General features: G+C 35.2%; 2 protein-coding genes across 13 annotated transcripts in view; both read right to left on the minus strand.

Moving 5' to 3' along the window:
- Positions 1-17197, minus strand: part of LOC111592234 (potassium voltage-gated channel subfamily KQT member 4) — a 61508-nt gene that overhangs the window by 12414 nt on the left and 31897 nt on the right. For 3 of the 12 annotated variants that reach the window (XM_023304375.2, XM_023304391.2, XM_023304368.2), the window contains exons 1-2: positions 440-640; positions 138-329 (exon numbers count right to left, since the gene is read on the minus strand). In XM_023304375.2, coding sequence (XP_023160143.1) covers positions 138-329; positions 440-492 — 245 coding nt within the window. In that variant the 5' untranslated portion in view covers positions 493-640. Of the gene's footprint in view, positions 1-137; positions 330-439; positions 645-17197 lie in introns of those variants that run through there. The other 9 variants (XM_023304342.2, XM_023304321.2, XM_023304407.2 and 6 more) reach the window with 6 other exon arrangements.
- On the minus strand, positions 4171-6292 carry LOC111592308 (tubulin-specific chaperone cofactor E-like protein). Its single transcript, XM_023304418.2, has one exon. The coding sequence runs from the start codon at positions 5831-5833 to the stop codon at positions 4361-4363; it is 1473 nt and encodes a 490-aa protein (XP_023160186.2). The 5' UTR covers positions 5834-6292; the 3' UTR covers positions 4171-4360.

Consider the following 17197-nt stretch of genomic DNA (forward strand, 5'->3'; position numbering starts at 1 on the left):
ACAAAGAAACCTCCGAAGATTTCACTCTCAAAATCAAACTAATTTTTACATACAACTAGATCAGTATGAAATCATGATCGAACACATTGTTTTCATTGGTTTGATTCGCTTGGTAAATGATTCGTTTGTCTACTTACACCATCACATGATAGAATATGGCATGCAGGCCGCGCGGTCTCTCCAGAAAATTGTAGAGGCGACTTTGCATCCGCCGGTAGCGCGCATCGCGGCGATGTGTGCCGCGATTATAGTTCAGCGGCTTCCCTAGGAGTGACATTCGCGGTTGCAGAAATTTTTGCGATTTATTTGGTCCCGCCGGTCTACATTTCCTACAAAAAAACCAAGAAAAAAGCAATAAACACATTTAATATTGAGTTAGTTTATAGAGCAATTGAGTTCAGTTGAGCTAAGTTGAGTTGAGTTGAGTTGCTTATCGCACCGCTTGAAACCTCTTATATCATAGAAAGCGTAAATATCGTTCTCTGGATCCATCTTAAGTGCATTTCTCTCCCCTTTAAACACACGCACTTAAACAACACTTCACTAATATGTAACACCGTTATATATATCTCGCCATATATACATATATATATATATAACTGATAATAGAGCTCGAAAATTGGGTGTACGGACGTGTGTCGCGTTTGCCGTACAAATCACAACTCGATCGTCTGTCGAGCGCTACGAGCGTTTAAAACCTTCCCTGGCTATAGACTTTCCAAAAACCTCCATGTGTAAATTTTATTAATTATCTACATAAACTGTTTTTCTACACACCTTGCATTTTTATGGTCGTCTATTTGATTTGATTTTATTACGTATTTTATTTTATTTTGTTGCACCTGTGACTTTTTTCTTTTTGTTTTTGCCAATACCTCAACTTCGCACATTTTATTTTGTTTTGAAGCTTGTCGTCGTCATGTGGGCGTTGAGGCAGCTCCTTCGTTTAGTCACGATCTCTAGAGGTTTTTCGATATTTCGTCTGCAACGTGTCGTATGCTTGATATACGTCATTAGCCATAAATGTTGCCGCCTCTTTTCTCTTTAATTTCTGCTTTTTTTTGGCAGATTGTTAATGCAAATATAGGTGGGCTGCTTTGATTGGGGGTGTGCGTGTGTTCGCATTTATGACTGGAAAAATTTTGATTGCCCATTACAATTACATCTATGTGCCCCATCGATAGACAGACAGATATTCATATTTTATACTAGCTAATAAATGCATATATTCTAAGGCTAGCTTGAAGCCTTAGGCGTACACTCTGCCGCATTGACCCAGTTTTTGTAAAACTCGTTCCACTAGCTGCTGTTGCATGTGGGTTGCAGCCCACGGGCAGGTCAGGCATCTATGCTCATTGCCAAACGTTGGGATATTTGTGAAAAATTCCTACGGCAGAATGTTTTTGGCAAAGGCCATAAACTTTGATTGATTAAAACATATTTCTTATTGAATACCTTTTCATATGCTGTGGCTATTTTTATTAGCCAAAAATGTGTGTTGTTTCATGGGAACAAAAGCCTTACAACTTTTATGGGCATTTTTATTTGTTTATTGGAATTAAAAACAAATTTCTATCATCATCAAGTGAAATACTCTCAATACATTTTCCTTAGTTGTATCTTCAAAATTCCTAGAATTCTTAAAAATACCAAACATTAAATAAAACATTTTATTTTGCTTTGTTTTTATTCTTATTGACATACGGCTAAAATCTGTCTATATGCTATGCTGTGTGTGTATGCTTAGGTATGCGCATTTGTATTAGTGCAAAAAGCTTTATGCAATTCATTTAGCATGCACGCAGAGCTTTTAGCGTGCTAAGCAATTCTATTTGTGTGTTGTGTATGTGAGCTAAGTTACAAAGCTGTAACAACAAAGAAACATTTCAGATGTTACTTAGAGAAACATTTAAAATGATGGCGAGAAAACCTAAAATATTTTGTTGTGAATAAATTTACAAATTATTTTTGAGAAATATTTTAATTTGTTTAAGCAATATTTTAAAATATTTCATAAAAAAACATATATAGGTATGAAAGCTCTTCTTTTTTTAAATAATATTTAAGTAACTTTTTTTTATACTTTTGGTAATTTATTTTTAAAATAAAATTTTCATATTTAATTATTAAATATTGGAATTTATATTTTTTAAAAAATATATAGTCATTTAAAATACAATATAATATATATATTTATATATCATTAAAATTATAATATAATATATATAATTATATTAAAAACTTTTTGTTTCTGTTTCACATTCTTTAGAAAATCTTAAAAACTTAAACTGAATCAAATATCTAAAATGTAATGAAAAATTTAGCTTTGATAGCGCATCAAAGTTTAGTCTCGTTTCCATAAGCTTTTGCGGCACTGCATTCCTAAAACTACAAGAACTTTTGTGGCTCATAGCCATATAAATCAATCCATTAAAACAATTTTAATTTGCATTCGCATAAAACTTCGAATCTGTGTGCCAAATTTTTGCAGTCTTTCTTTTAAGATCGTAGTCTATAAGATCATAAATTCATATCGTGCGCAAACAAAATCACATGTTCTATTTGTTCAGTTAAAAAAGTGCCAATTAAAACAAACTATGCACCAATAGCCCCGGCCATAAATTCTGATTCATATTGCGATGCTAATTGTGTGTGGGATACGCAAAACAAGTTTCAACTTTAAACAGTTCGCACTTCTATTATAAACTAATAATACACTATAATAGATATATATTATGTGTAGTGTATATAGTATATATAGCATGACGGAAGCTTCGGCTTACATATTGGCAATACATCAACAGTTCGAGTTGGTGCTAGCCATAATTGAAAGCTTTTAGATCTGATGCGCACAGAGTCACGAAGTTGTTTCAGACACTTGGGAGGGGCATACAGATTTTATCATCAAAAATGTAACACTAGGACGAGACTTTGACTGGAATAGTTTCAAGAATTTTCGATTTTAACGTGAATATAAAAAAAATATTAAAATAAATCTATAAGAATTTTAGAATACATTTTATAAGACTCTAAGAACAAACATAAATATCTAAAAAATTTTTAAAATTTTAAAAATTTTTATATATATATATAGCAGCTTTAACAATTCTCAAATGTATCTAGACACATTTTTTTAGATACATTTTAGCATTGAAAAAGCTGCTATATATATATGAAATTTTCAGATTTTTAGAAATTTTGTAGATATTTTTTTTCTAAGCCTATTCATGCAAGTGAGTGGCTCAATTCTTAGGCCAAAGACATAAGAGATACTTGTTTTGACATAGCTAAGAGCTCTATTACACCAAATTTCACATATATATATAGACATATATGTTTATATATGAATGCAGTTAGGTCTCGTGTATCTGTTATACAAACTAGAGGTCAATAACTGAAGTTCTTGTCTAAACAAAGTTTTGAAATATCTTATTTCTTAAGAAAACTTTTTTAATGCTAGAATATACAAAGCTCTTTGAAAACTAAGCTCTATAGAATAAATTGAAAATAATATTAGCTTTCTCTCTCTCTCTCGCCCTTTTTAGCCCTCTTCAAAATATTTTGTTTTAACTTCCCTGAAGGTTTTTATTATAATAATATTTGTATTTGCTATGATTTCTTAAAGTAGCAAGTGCTTTTACGCAAAAGCTATTTCTGCAATAAAAGCTTATCACATAAAGCTTTCATAGAAACTCTCTTGGAAGCGTTAGCTACTAAAGGGCATGCAGAGTTCTGTGTGCTGCAGCCTGATTTATAATTTTCACTGTTTGTTCCAGCGAGTGTTCGTGACATAGACAATAGAACGTACACATATATACACATAGTGCTAGTATACTTCGAACTGTATCTTATCTGTCCAACTCAAAAACTAGCGATAATAATAAGAAAAAAAAACAGACATATTTCAGCAAAAATTGTTTTAAATTTTAATATAATGCTTTTGTTTTACTTAGGCTGCTTTTAGTCTGTAGCTGGCTTAGGTTAGGATGTTAATTAAAATATATCTTTATATATGGACAAGTGTGCGTGCGTGTGTGTGTGTGTGTGTGTTTGTTTTGGCCATTGAAATGTATGTACATTAAATTGATTTTGTTGGAAGGCGGTAAATAGTTGTAAAAATATGTATAATATATGTACGAGATAATTTTAAGCTTTACATATACACAGATATATATTTATGTGTGTGTGTAGGTGTGTGTATGTATATATATAGATAGATATATGTATTTATGTATGCTGGTTGGGTTTTTGTATCCGTCTGTAGAAGCTTGATACAAGATCACAAATTGTTGCTCTTAGCACCGCCCGTTGGCAACGTATCCAGGAATCTTCATGCCAATATGCGATCCGCTTTCCGGATTTACTTCTTGGCATCTATGATGATCTCATCGCCCGATTGTATGTTGTAGCTGTAGAGCTGTTTATTGGGATAGCGCATCTCCTCCGGGCCCAACTCCTTGTAGTCCTGATCGAGATAGTAGAGACGCATCTTATTGGGCGCCAGACTGATGAGCTTCTCCAGTTTGATCTTCAGATCGTTCACCGTCAAATAGATGTCCACAAAGCGACTTTCGCTGACATCGTTGTACGTGAAGTTGACTTTGACACGCTTCTCGGGCTTCAGATTGACATTGACTAAGGGATCCAATTGGCCGTGCACCGCGAGTAGCTCGGCATAGCGTGCCGGACGCTCCGCTTCCGGCTTGTCCATGTAGTGACGCACAAAGGCCCGCTCCGCATCCACGCGCTCGTCCACGCTGATCTTGCCGCCGCCATTCAACATGGAAACATTTGGCAGTCGGGCAATGAGCAGCTGGCGACGTTCGTGCTCTGTGCACTCCAGAGTCTCCCACAGGGGCCAATGCTTGACGCGCAGATTCTGGAGCTGCTCGTATTTGGCCAGCTCATCGATGTCCGCCCAGCTGTTGAGCTGAGCACAGCTGAGATTGAGTAGCTTGAGGCAGGGAAAGTATTTGTGGCTCTCGCTGGCAGTGGCCGAATCCAATTCAGCTGCGTTTGCTGCCTGCAGCGATTTGATGGGGCATTCGGCGAGTACCAATGCCTCCAAGCTGGGAAACAGTCGTCCGAGACGACAGATCTCTTGCCAATGCTCGATGGGATTGCCGGTAAAGTGAAGAGTCTTCAGCGCGGCATGTGCTTGTGTTAGCTTGCGACGACCTTGGCACAGGTTGCAACATGACTCGGTTTCTGTTTCCGGTTCCGTTTCCGTTTCCGTTTTAGTTTCTGTTTCGTTTTCTGTCTGTGGCACACACTGGCAGCTGCCCGGTTCGGCTGCATCTAGCAGCACGCTTGTGTAGTTGTTCAAGCTCAGATGCAACTCCTGCAACACCGGCAAGTTCTGCAGCAGCGCATCCACGCACATCCAGTCCAGGTAGGTGCCATTGAGCACCAGATTCTTGAGATTGATCGTTGGCGCCGCCTGCAGCGCACTGGGCACATTCATTAGCTGATTCTTGCTCAAATTGAGAAACTCAATGCGCGGCATATGCTTCAGTATGTTGAACACCTCGTGCCAGTCCTGCAGCTTGTTCTGCGCCAGGTCCAGCTCCCGCACACGCTGACATTTTTCCCGTATGCTATCGAAATCGCCGGCGCAGTCGATGTCGCAGTCGTTGAGCACCAGTAGAGCGGGCACGCTGGTCAGTGGCGAGAGGCGGGGTATGAATATGGAGAACTCCATGCGGCCGCCACATTTGGTAACTGTAAAATCATTGGGCAGATCGGAGCGCTTGTGCAGCTCTGGCTGATTGGCGTTCTCGAATTCGCATTCGGCGAAATACTTGCGCTCAAGCGCCTCCAACAATGAGGGCATCTTGCACGCTCTCTTTGTCTCTTTGTCTCTCTCTCTCCCTTGCTCTCACTCTCTTAAGTGCTGTCGCAGTGGCCAATGAATTATGTAAATTTAACTTTTCACTTTTTGTTTTGCTTTTGTTTTTGTTTTCGTTCTGCCTTGCGTTGCTGTTGCGTGCTGGCTGCGTTTAACTGCACTTTGAAGCTTCGCCTTAAGTGGTAAAGCTTTTACGGTTCTTGTTCAGCCAGTTGCGCTGTGCTTGTTCTTCCTGCTGCTGTCGCTGCGTTGTCGCAGCCTCTGTCTCTGCTCCTTTGCTGCTTGCTGTTTTGCTGCTTATTGATTTTTGGAGAACTTAAGTTTCGGTTTACATTGAATTTCGTTGTTATATATTGTTGATTTCGTAATGCAACGTTTTGTGCTTTATTTTGTTTTTTTTTTGCGCAGTGTTTTTTTTATTGCAAATGTCGATTTAAACAATTTGCTGCGCACGTTTGTTTTTGCCTTCGTTTCTGTTGTTGTAATTGCGCACTAATTTAACAAAATTTGTTGTTGTCGAAACAAAGAAAACCACAACAAATTGTTTTTATGTGCGTGTTTTTCAATGCGTGTGTGTGTTGAGTGTTAAGCAGGGGCCACTTGCCAGACTACCTGCTGCCCCGCTACGTCTCTTTTTCTATCTCTTTCCAACTGAGTTTCTATCTCAGTGTTCAAATATTCCAGTCAATGGCGCTTTACTACGACAAAAAGCCAGCTCTCTGTTTTCGTTACTTTATTTCGTTATTGTTGTTTAGCTTTTCTAATTGTTGCTGATATTTCTGATGGTGTCTCTCCGTCCGTTCGCAACGCCACCAAACGCTCAACTAAACCACAACACAAGAACGAACTCGCCTCCGTGTTGTCTGTATTCTGGCCCGTTTTGCCAGTCGCTGCTCTGCTCGTCGTGTGCTTTTCTGCTGCTACTGCTGCTGTTGCTGTTGTTGTTGGCGTTTATTTTTTTTTTTTGTGTGTAGGTCGCAGTCATGCGCACAGGGGCGGATTTGCAGGAAGCTTTTCGCTCAAGTCACGCTTTGGGCGCTTCTGAATTATTATGTTTTTTTTCTGCCACACGTTGCCGAAATTTGACGATGCAATAAGTTCTCATCTGATATAAAACTTCCTACTTTTGCTAACAGCGCTGCCGCCCCTACAGCTCCAATCAGATAAGAACTTATCACAACAATTTTGATGCCACCAAATAGAGTAAATTAGAATATATTTCAGTACGCATATCGCGTAGGTTGCTTTGTTTCTGTTTTAATATTGTTTAAACTGTGTGACTGGCGCCCAATCTGGGGCCCATAAACGGGCCCCTGTTGGATGTAAATGCCTGATGACGACGACCTTGCGACGTAAATAAATATACATATGCTAAATTACGAAATTGTTTTTAGCTAAAGCAAATACAAATATTGTTGCGGTGCTTTCGATTTTATAATTTTCTGGGGCAAGCAAAAAATAGAATATATAGAATTATAGAAATGGTTCGTTTTGGTTTTTTTGTAAAAACACATTTACAATGACCTTGTGCGTTGTGCACTTGGCAGCGGCCCTAACAAAACAGAAATATCTTAGAATTGGGCGCCCTGATGTATGGTGAATTCGCTCCCGTTTCGATTTCGTCTGGAAAACCAGTTATAAAGTCAACGGTCATGGCACAGTGAAAACGCGCTATAACAAACTACCCCGTAGAGTAAAGATAAAGATAAAAAGTAACTCGCATAGCAAATTTTTATTATGATTGGCAGCATTTAACTGTAATCTAGGGGATGATTGTAAATGTGCAAGTATTTTTAAATTTCCATAGCCTTGGCTCTAATATGATGTTACATTTGTACAATGCACCGCTGTTGTCGTAACAACTCAATGGGGCTCACTTTGTTGACAGCTTGAAAGGTGCGCAATAAGCGAGCGAGTTTTGTCAGCGAGTGGGGGTGGGGAAGGCGAATTGGAACAGTGAGAGAGCGCGAGAGCGAGTTAGCGTTTCAGAGAAAAAGAGAGAGGGAGAGAGCGAGCACGCGTCGTGAGCGCGCAAATGTATAAAGCTTATAGCGTACACACACAGCTGTGCTTTGTTGACGTCGTGACCAGCATGCAAACGCACAGTCGCACATACTTTCACACACGCACGAAAACACAAACATATGTTTGTTTGCATTGACGCTTAGACGAAACTGCGCAGCAAGTTGAAAGCTTTCAACGCTCAGCTGATTGTGTTTGCAATGCATGCCACACTCGTGAGCTTTTCTCTCTCTCACAGCTTTGCCACCATGTGCACGGCAACAACAACGAAAAACAGATGGGCAGCATTGTGACAATGGGCCAACGGCGTGTGCATGGGCATGCCAATTGGGGGCATTACAAATTTGATTTGCACAAAGCATAACGTTTGACGCCTTTATTTTTTTATGACCCAAGATTCAATTTACTACAGCGAATATTGAGCACTGTCACAGAATATACGGGCATGCAAAGAGATACAAATATTTCCTATCGACTGCTTTCCACTTGGTCAAAAGCAGAAAAAACTGAAAACGTCTGATGAGGGTTCCATTCAATTTACATATGTAGATTTGATTATTGCTGTCACTGGCTTCGAGTGCTCCACAGAATGTTTCCAAGATGAATGCACCAATGGCACTCTAATACATTCGATTGTGTGAGTGTGTTTACAAGTGCCATTTGTTGGATCAATAGATGCAAAAAAAAAGTAGCAAATAATACAATTTCAATTGCAACAGATGTCAGCGCATAGATTTTTGTGTTGCCATTTGCATTTCACAATTCTGACATATTTTATCGAATAATACATTTTTACGTTTGTTTTTCTCAGTTGAAAATGAGCTGAATTCAAAGAGAAATTTTAATTTTATTCCACATATAAAAGTTACATTTCCTTTCTGTATGCGAAAGGTATTACGTGAGAGTATTAGTCAAATCATTTAAGCTTGAACGAAAATACGAGAATACCAAATAAAAGTTGTAAAAATTCGGATTCATTGAAAATTTTGAAAATACAAAAATTCTGTTCATTAATTTTATTTTTATTTACAAGGGGAAATCGAAATAAATATTAAAATAGTAAAAAGAAATGAAAAAATAAAAAAATATAAATAAAAAAATAATTAAAAAATAATTAAAAAATAAAATAAATATATAAACTATAAATCGTTCCTAAAACAAAAATACATAAAATTTAGAAATTATGGAAAACTTGAGAAACTTAACAATGACAGTTGCTTTTTGTCAACTTTTTAGCGCATATATAAGTCAAGGTCATAAAATATTAAAAAAAAAAGCAACAAACTGGGTTTGTTAACTGAAATCAATACAACCTGTATATATATAAACATATGCATAGTCATATTCCTTTCGGATTTTCCACTCTAATTAACATAACGTCTAGCGGAGCTTTTGATTTACATTCGAAATATAATTATTGCCAGCCTTGAAGAAGTAAACAGTAAACAATAGTTAACAAACATCATAAAAGCCCAACACCCAACACAAGCAAAAAATGAAGCTAGTCATGACTCATTCTGCAGCTAAACAAAGTTCAAATGACTTTGGAGGCATAAAAAGTTGTTTTTTGACTCGTAAGCGAACTGAAAAAAAAAACTCATATTAAAATAGTCAACAAAATTTCATGGGCTCATTGTACACATCAATTATGTCTTTATTAATATGCGGTCCAACGAACCAAATCGCTCATATCTCAGACATTTGAAGGCGTCATATATACATATATATATAGATATATACTACAGTATATATATCTATATGCACGATGCCTATATGTCTAGTCTATAATTATCTGTGGAAAGTCGCATTATTTGAAAATGCGATTTTGTTATGGTTTGATCGGCGTTTGTTTTGGGCGACACAGAGAAAACGACAAATAAGCCATTTGTCAATAGAATTTTAACCCATACCTAGAAAATCGTTTTAATTATCCGCCATATATCATCATTGTTATACTAATTATACTTTTTTAAACAGTGTAAAGCGGGCATATTGGCTTCCCTTTGTAGTCTTAACCTATTCAAAAGGGGGAGTCAGGTTATTATGGTTTTATGAAACTGCGTGTAACAGGCAGAAGGAGGCGTGGCAGATGCCATAAAGTATATACATGCTTGAACAGGACGACGAGCTGAACTGATCTAGCCGGTTCCATATCTCCGTCCGTCTATTTCATCTCTCTCAAATTTGAAATGTATTTTCGTGCATATCATATGCAGTACGGCTTTATCTTTTCTTTCGAGAACTAATTCCATTTCTTTATTATCGATAAAAATCGATAATTTTATTTCGTTTTTAAGCATAGCTTGAATACCATACATTTTGCAGACTTCAGAAAGACTTTGTAGGTTCCTTTTGTGAATAAACAGATTTTGTATATTTTGAATTTTGGATACCTCCTCCTTACCCCTACACTTCTGCACAATAAATTCATAAAAAAAACTATTAAAAATACTAAAATCTTTTGCTTTAGCACATACAGGCATCTGGATGCCATCATTATGCGTTGAAAATTTCTTTGGGAAAGTCCATCTTGAAGAAAAGTTATTCAACAATTAAGTTTTTCTAGTGAAGCCCAGCCGCTGCGTCAACTGCGCAGTAAGCAGAGCGCGTGCCTATGCATGTGTGTGTGGTTGTATTTGTGCACGTTTTGTTGGCAATGCATGTTAAATGATTCCTAGATTTTATACCCCCAAATCCCATTCTCCATGAGTTCATTTTTAGAGTTAAGAATTCCTCTAAGACTTACAGCTGGACAACTATTAATTTTCTCTATAAATGTTATGTTGCACATCTAAAATATATTTTGTAATAAATTGAAACATCTTAGAGGCCTGAACGCGTATTAAGCAGTTAGTTTCGCCCGACTGCAACTTGCTTGCTCTTTCTATAACATTTCATTCGATTTTATGAAGATGAATTGCTGGAATTCGAGATGTTTAAACATTTTTTTTGCTGTAATTAGAAAATGTTCTATATATATATTTATATATAGAGATATGTGAATACATATCTGTGTATATAGGAAATTTATTTGATGAACACAATTTTATGGCCAATTGGTGTTTACAAAATTGATACTATATATGTATATATATATATTTAATCAAAGCAAAAACCAAAATAAAAACCAATACGAAATTTATTCAAATCAATTGCGTCAATAAATGCATTGTTGTTGCTGCTGGTTTTTCTTCGTGCTCGTAAAACTGTGGAAATATTTCGTGTTTTACACAAATGGAAATTTTGACTTTTCGTGTGCCCGACGAGCACACGATTTTAACGACTTTAATACGTACGTAAACAACGGCATAAGAAAAAAGCAATTTTCCCCGTCTCAAGCAAAAACGTCTAGACAGAATTTTTGTCATCATCTCTTCTTTTTTTTTTCATTTTAAATTATTACAAGTTCTGCTCGTTTTTGTGTGTGATAAGTAAGATGTGTTATACTTGAGCTCGACTGCGACGGCTGGAGCTTTCGCCAAGTGGTTAACCTTGCGTATGAGTAATGTTTTCTTTATCTGCTTCATTATGCCTGAGTTGCTAAAACTATTCTTGATTTGCTACCTATATAAACAAATGGCAAACGTATCGAATATGTTTTATAAACAAGATTTATAACTTTGACCCGCTTTTGTCAGCCAGCGAGAGAGTGAGAAAGAGACAGAGACAGAGAGAAAAAGAGCATAAATAATTTTCTTATGCTCATAAATTTGTAGCCAATAAATGTGTCCATTTCATTTCGTTTGTCAGAAGTTGGCAAATTGGCAAATTGACAAATTGCATAACTGACCAGAGCTGCGCGTTATGGCCGCCTGATTGACTGATTGGCCGATTGATTGATTGACTGCCTGTCCGAAAATGATAGTGCGGCTGTCGTTGACAGCACTCATTAGTCGCCATAATATTTACACACGACCAGATAAAACGTTTCCAATTTAAATGCCAACCACTTTTATTGCTTCGTTTTAATACCCTGTAAATGTGAAATGTAGTCGAAAATTACTGTCATTAAAGGCGAGCAGCTTGAAATATGTTTGCCATATTTTTATGAACGCTGATTATGGGGTAGAGCTCGTCCAGGAACAAACATCTAGATAAACTCAATGTGTCTATTAGAAATATATTTAATTATTTTCTTTATATGATAAATAATTTATTTTTAGACTACTTCTATAGAGTTTATATAAGATATAATTACACAAAAATAATTTATTAATTTTATTTATAATTCAAATCTGATTTAAATGCAACTCAATGAAGACCTTAGCTTCTGTCTGAATATCTGTATGAGACTCGTCTCTATATAAGCTCAGTTTCTATAAAATCTGTCTATATGAATCGATCTAGTGCAAAACATATATGTATGTATATCTACTTCCATAAGATTTCAGTTCTTATAGATAGATAGATGATTTCACAATATCTATAAAATCCATGTATATGAACCCAAGAAGCTAAATTTTTGAAATTTTTTTGAACATTTTTTATAATTAAATGAAAATTGCATTATTCTCTATTCTATTCTTATTTCTAGTTAATTTATCTTTTATCTATTACTCAAGCAAAAATCATATTATTTTTTTATTTAAAAATTAACTTAAAATTCCATTTTTTTATTTGAAATATAATTTTCAAATAATTCTTAAATCAACTGGATTTATTTGCAGCTCATTTTTACAGGGTATTTGCCTAGTCTCAACTGGCCAGTCTTACATTGATTTTCTTGTTTATCGCCTCTTGTTGCCTTCAATTTTTTACGCTTCAAATAATTTTGTTGCTATTGTTGCTGTTGGGGCCATCAGCGTTAATTTAATATGCGACATTTGCACTTTTCGGTGCGAGCCAGCGATAACCTCAAGTTGTTGTTGTTGGTTGTCACCAACAGCGGATCGGTATCAATTTCTGGGTCGGTCTTTGGTATCTTTACCCTCCAGTTGTCCCCAGTTGCTCATATTATTATTATTATTTTTTGTTGTTGCTGCGCTGGGTTCAATTAAATTGATGCACTTCGTGCTTGGCTCGTAAAAATAGCTGAAATTGCTATATGCTTGAGGTAGTTTTGTAGTACCAACAGCTTGGACTTAACGACACCAACATAAAAAAACTCCCAAAAAAAAAAAAACTAAAATAATTTTGACTTCAATTTAATTTATAGGATTATTTTTATAGTCAGCTAAGAAAAGAAGTTTAACTATTTAAATTTGTTTTACTTTTCTCTTTCCAGTACAAAGTGTTAAAATTATTTGAATGTATTAACAGCTGAAGCAGCTTGGCTTAGCTTGGACAAAGCATTTAGTTTGATTGGGTAAGTAGAAATATTTTATATTTAGTTTTTCTTTGATGGTCTATAAAATTAAAGTGGACGAAAAGTAAATGCCTTAATGAATAATGAATTTTTATTTTGTTTTATATTTGCTGACTTCATGATATTTAATCATATATATTTATTTTTTCTTAGGTTTCCTTGGCTATATAAAATTATACAGATAATCTATATTTGCAAGAAAATTAAGTTACAAATAATAATTTAATTATTTTCCAGTGTTCAGATAAATGCATTTTGCCAATAAATTTTCTGTAATTCATTTCGAAATTTCACTTTCATCTAATGTCATCTTCAGCTAAATGTCATCATCACTTAGACCCAGACTTAACTATGTCAAGGCTGTAAATTGTTTGAATGTTTAGTTATCAAAGTGAAAAGCATTTGCATAGTCCACGTTTATCTCAATTTCAAATTAATAACAGTCATCAACTAAACATTAAAATAGCCGATGAGTCAGCTCCATTGATAACAGTGAACGAAATCGCAGCATAAATTGCAAAATGTTCAAAATTATAAGGATGTGTGTAGAGTTGCGTAGAATATTGTACTTAAATTGGTAATAGTCAGTTTTGATTGTGGCTTAAAAGGCATGGAGCTGTTGAATTATTAAGCAACGGAGAGCCGGGTCGGGTCGGGTCGGGTCGAGTCGAGCAGACAAGTCGCCCACAGAGGGACCTTCGTTTCAATTGCACTTTCTCAAACATTTGCCATTGCAATTGCAGTTGGCAAATGCATTTGAGCTCATTATATGCAATTAGTGGGCCTCTCTTTCACTTGGCCGGGCCATAAAGCAATAACTGGGCCGGTCAAGCCAACTTGTTAACTGAATTATTCATAACCAGCTCAGGCAAAGGCGTAACACACCATATATTTTTCCCATACATATATATATATATCTGCACTTATATATTTACATATATATATGCATAGCATATTTCTTACAGTATATATATATATATATATATATATAGAGCAGTACTTGATGTACTCTAAGGGCGCAATTAATTTGCTGGCAATAATGAAATCTAGGACAAAATGTTGGCAAAAGGAAATCGTTGACAGTTGGCTTACAGGCAGAAGTTGAGTGTTCTTCTGTCTTTCTGTGTGTGTTATTTTTGCTTTATGCTTGCAGAAAACATGCGTTGATAGACTAACAGATATCCTAAGTATATATAAAATGTATTTCGATAACTTACTAACAGAAAGCCTGAAGGTAAAATACCAAAAAAATGTTGATTGAAATAATCTAAGATAATAACATTTTATCGATAGTTCAAAAGCAGCAGTAATCACTATCGATATCATAGAAAGGTTCGTTAAAAATGCCATTGCGAATTTGGCAACAAGTCCTGTGCATAATGATATATTTGACTGTCATCGATAACTTGAATATGCCTGATATCGATACATTTTGATTACAATTTCTATAATTTTTACTTATAGTTTAAAAATCACTTATGTTATCGATAAATTGTCCAACTATGCTATAGATATGTTGGTCTATCGAAAAAATCTATCGATATATATAATTGGATTTGGCCATTTTCATTTATTTTGTTGACAATAGTCCTAAACTTATAGCTAAATCATGTTTTATTATTCTTCTGTTAATTTCAAAAGTTATCGATCAATAATCGATTAATACACGAATTCTGCAATCGATATTCTAATTTAATGAGCCTCTGCAGCATTACCCAAGCCCTATTTATGATATTTTTCCCTTTTACGTACCTCAGCCCGCGTCTGGCATACCCTCAACTGTATTTCATTCAGCTTTCTACAGGGTATAAGCTATGTTCACTGTCCTGAACACCTTGCGCAAAAGTTTCCACAGTCCCAGATTGAAAATGTGAAATCATTTGTCAGCTTCAGATTGCAGTTACACGTATGCAAAGCATTTCTTTTGGCCTAGATGCGACCAAATGGGCCAAAACGAAACAGGCTCAAGAGGTTTTATAGCCGAATAGACGAATCGTTGCAATAGCACATCAATTGTTGGCATTCACATTCGTCGAAGGAGACTCTTTGCTTTTTAGAGTCTCATGTTTTAATCAAACTAAGATACTATGGCAAACTAAAATGATTTTTTTTTTTCATCTTCTTGTTGGTCGTGCTCTTTGAAGTCCTTCAGGCAGTGCATGCTCGAAAGCGCACCATATTCACAGTTTCTGTGTACGTCTGCATTTTACATTTGCCTCTGGTTGGCTGTGTGAAATGTATAAATTGCAGAAGCCTGTTAAGTGGGCTGCCGAGCATCACAGCACAATAATCCTGTCTTAAATGCGAGCTTTGGTGTTGAATTTGAGTCAAGGTGATTTTCGATTAAAAAGTTTAAGTCGACAGCCAGAACTTCAACAATCAAACATAATTGCTTAACTTTCCGTGCAAGTCGCTTTATAGTCATGGCATTTGCTTAGAAGTGCTTTGCACTCAGAGATACTATAATTGTTTATCTATAGTTTTGGCAGTTTCAAAACGAAAGGTCAAATATAATAGCATTTCATTGCTTTAATGCACCATTTAAGCTTATCAAATAAAAAGCGCTTTGATTTAGCTATTGGATTAATATTTTGAATATTCAGATGAAGTCTACTACGAAGTTAAGACATTTTATGTAAATAAACGCTTTAGATCATATGAAGTATTTAAATATTTAACAAAATATATTTAGTACTATATATATTATAGATTTTCATATATGTAAATAAATGCTTTAGATCATATGAAGTATTTAAATATTTAACAAAATATATTTAGTACTATATATTATAGATTTTGATATATGTAAATAAATGCTTTAGATCATATGATGTGTTTAAATATTTAACAAAATATATTTGGTACTATATATATTATAGATTTTACAAAATACTTATAGACCCAGTAAGTTAGGTGAAAGCCGACAGTGTGAAAGACTTTAATTTCAAAGGCAAGTTTTTCAGATTCTGACTTATATCTTAATTTATATACCTTCTAGGCAGCTCAACGAGCTGAGACTTTAAATTTAATTTTATTGCTTTTCTCAGCTCATTTCCTTATCACTAATAATCGATCAGCTATTTTTGCATACTTCGTATTTAGTTTAAATTTATTATTATTTTTTATTTATTTTTTTTTTTTAAATTTAATTCAAATTCAAACTAATTTTGAAATTAATTAATTAAATGATGAGGTAATTCAGCTCTAAGTTTTCCATATATTTCTCATAGTATTTTAAAAAATATCATATGAGCGTTCTGACTCAAAATCGACATTAAAAAACTAAAAAAAAGTACAAATTTTCTAGGCTTGACAGCTACAAGCGACTTTAGCTAATTTGTAATTATAGACATTGCTGACTGTCACTAGAAAAATAAGTATTTAAAATTCATGAGAGACAATATAATTTAGCTCACACTGAGCTAACGTTCAACTGGCATAATTGTTACATATGAGAAAAAGTTTTAGCAATTTTAGTCTGACTAATTAAGTTGGGCTACAAATAGCGATAATTGTAAGTGCTATTCGTATAATGTCAGTTGATGGCTAGAGATTAGTGAGCTGTAGCCACGGACATTGCTAATACATTTATTGAGTGCTGTTTATCAATTTGACGGAGTTGTGGCCGTCGTAATTGAATGCGAATTCGTTTCGTTACAATTTGGCATTGTGCGATGATCCGTTTAATGGTTCACAATTTTCCAATTTGGCATATTTTGTGGCGTGCCACAAAGTTATCAAATTGCGCACCAATGAATCACTTTAAGTACGCTAATTTTCTCGTCTAACCATTTGGCATTATCTGCGCCCAAGTTTTCGTTACTTTTTCTTTTGGTATCTTTATATCATTTGCATATTTCGAGCACAATTTGTTAAGATCTTTGTTGCTGTTGTTGTGCTGGTTTTTGTGTTCGTCTTCATCAATCAAATGTTTGTTCGCTGGGTAGCCCAAAACAATTGCATATTCATTGTAATTTGTTTGAACAGCTGTCGACCGAAGTAAAATTCAAACAGCAACTGAA

The sequence above is a fragment of the Drosophila hydei genome, unplaced genomic scaffold (assembly GCF_003285905.1).
Source record: "Drosophila hydei strain 15085-1641.00,03,60 unplaced genomic scaffold, DhydRS2 tig00008122-arrow-pilon, whole genome shotgun sequence".
Taxonomy (NCBI): domain Eukaryota; kingdom Metazoa; phylum Arthropoda; class Insecta; order Diptera; family Drosophilidae; genus Drosophila; species Drosophila hydei.

Bases quoted from the DNA above. Each gene is read 5' to 3' on its own strand.
- LOC111592308 (XM_023304418.2), bottom strand. From the start codon at position 5,833: ATGCCCTCATTGTTGGAGGCGCTTGAGCGCAAGTATTTCGCCGAATGC.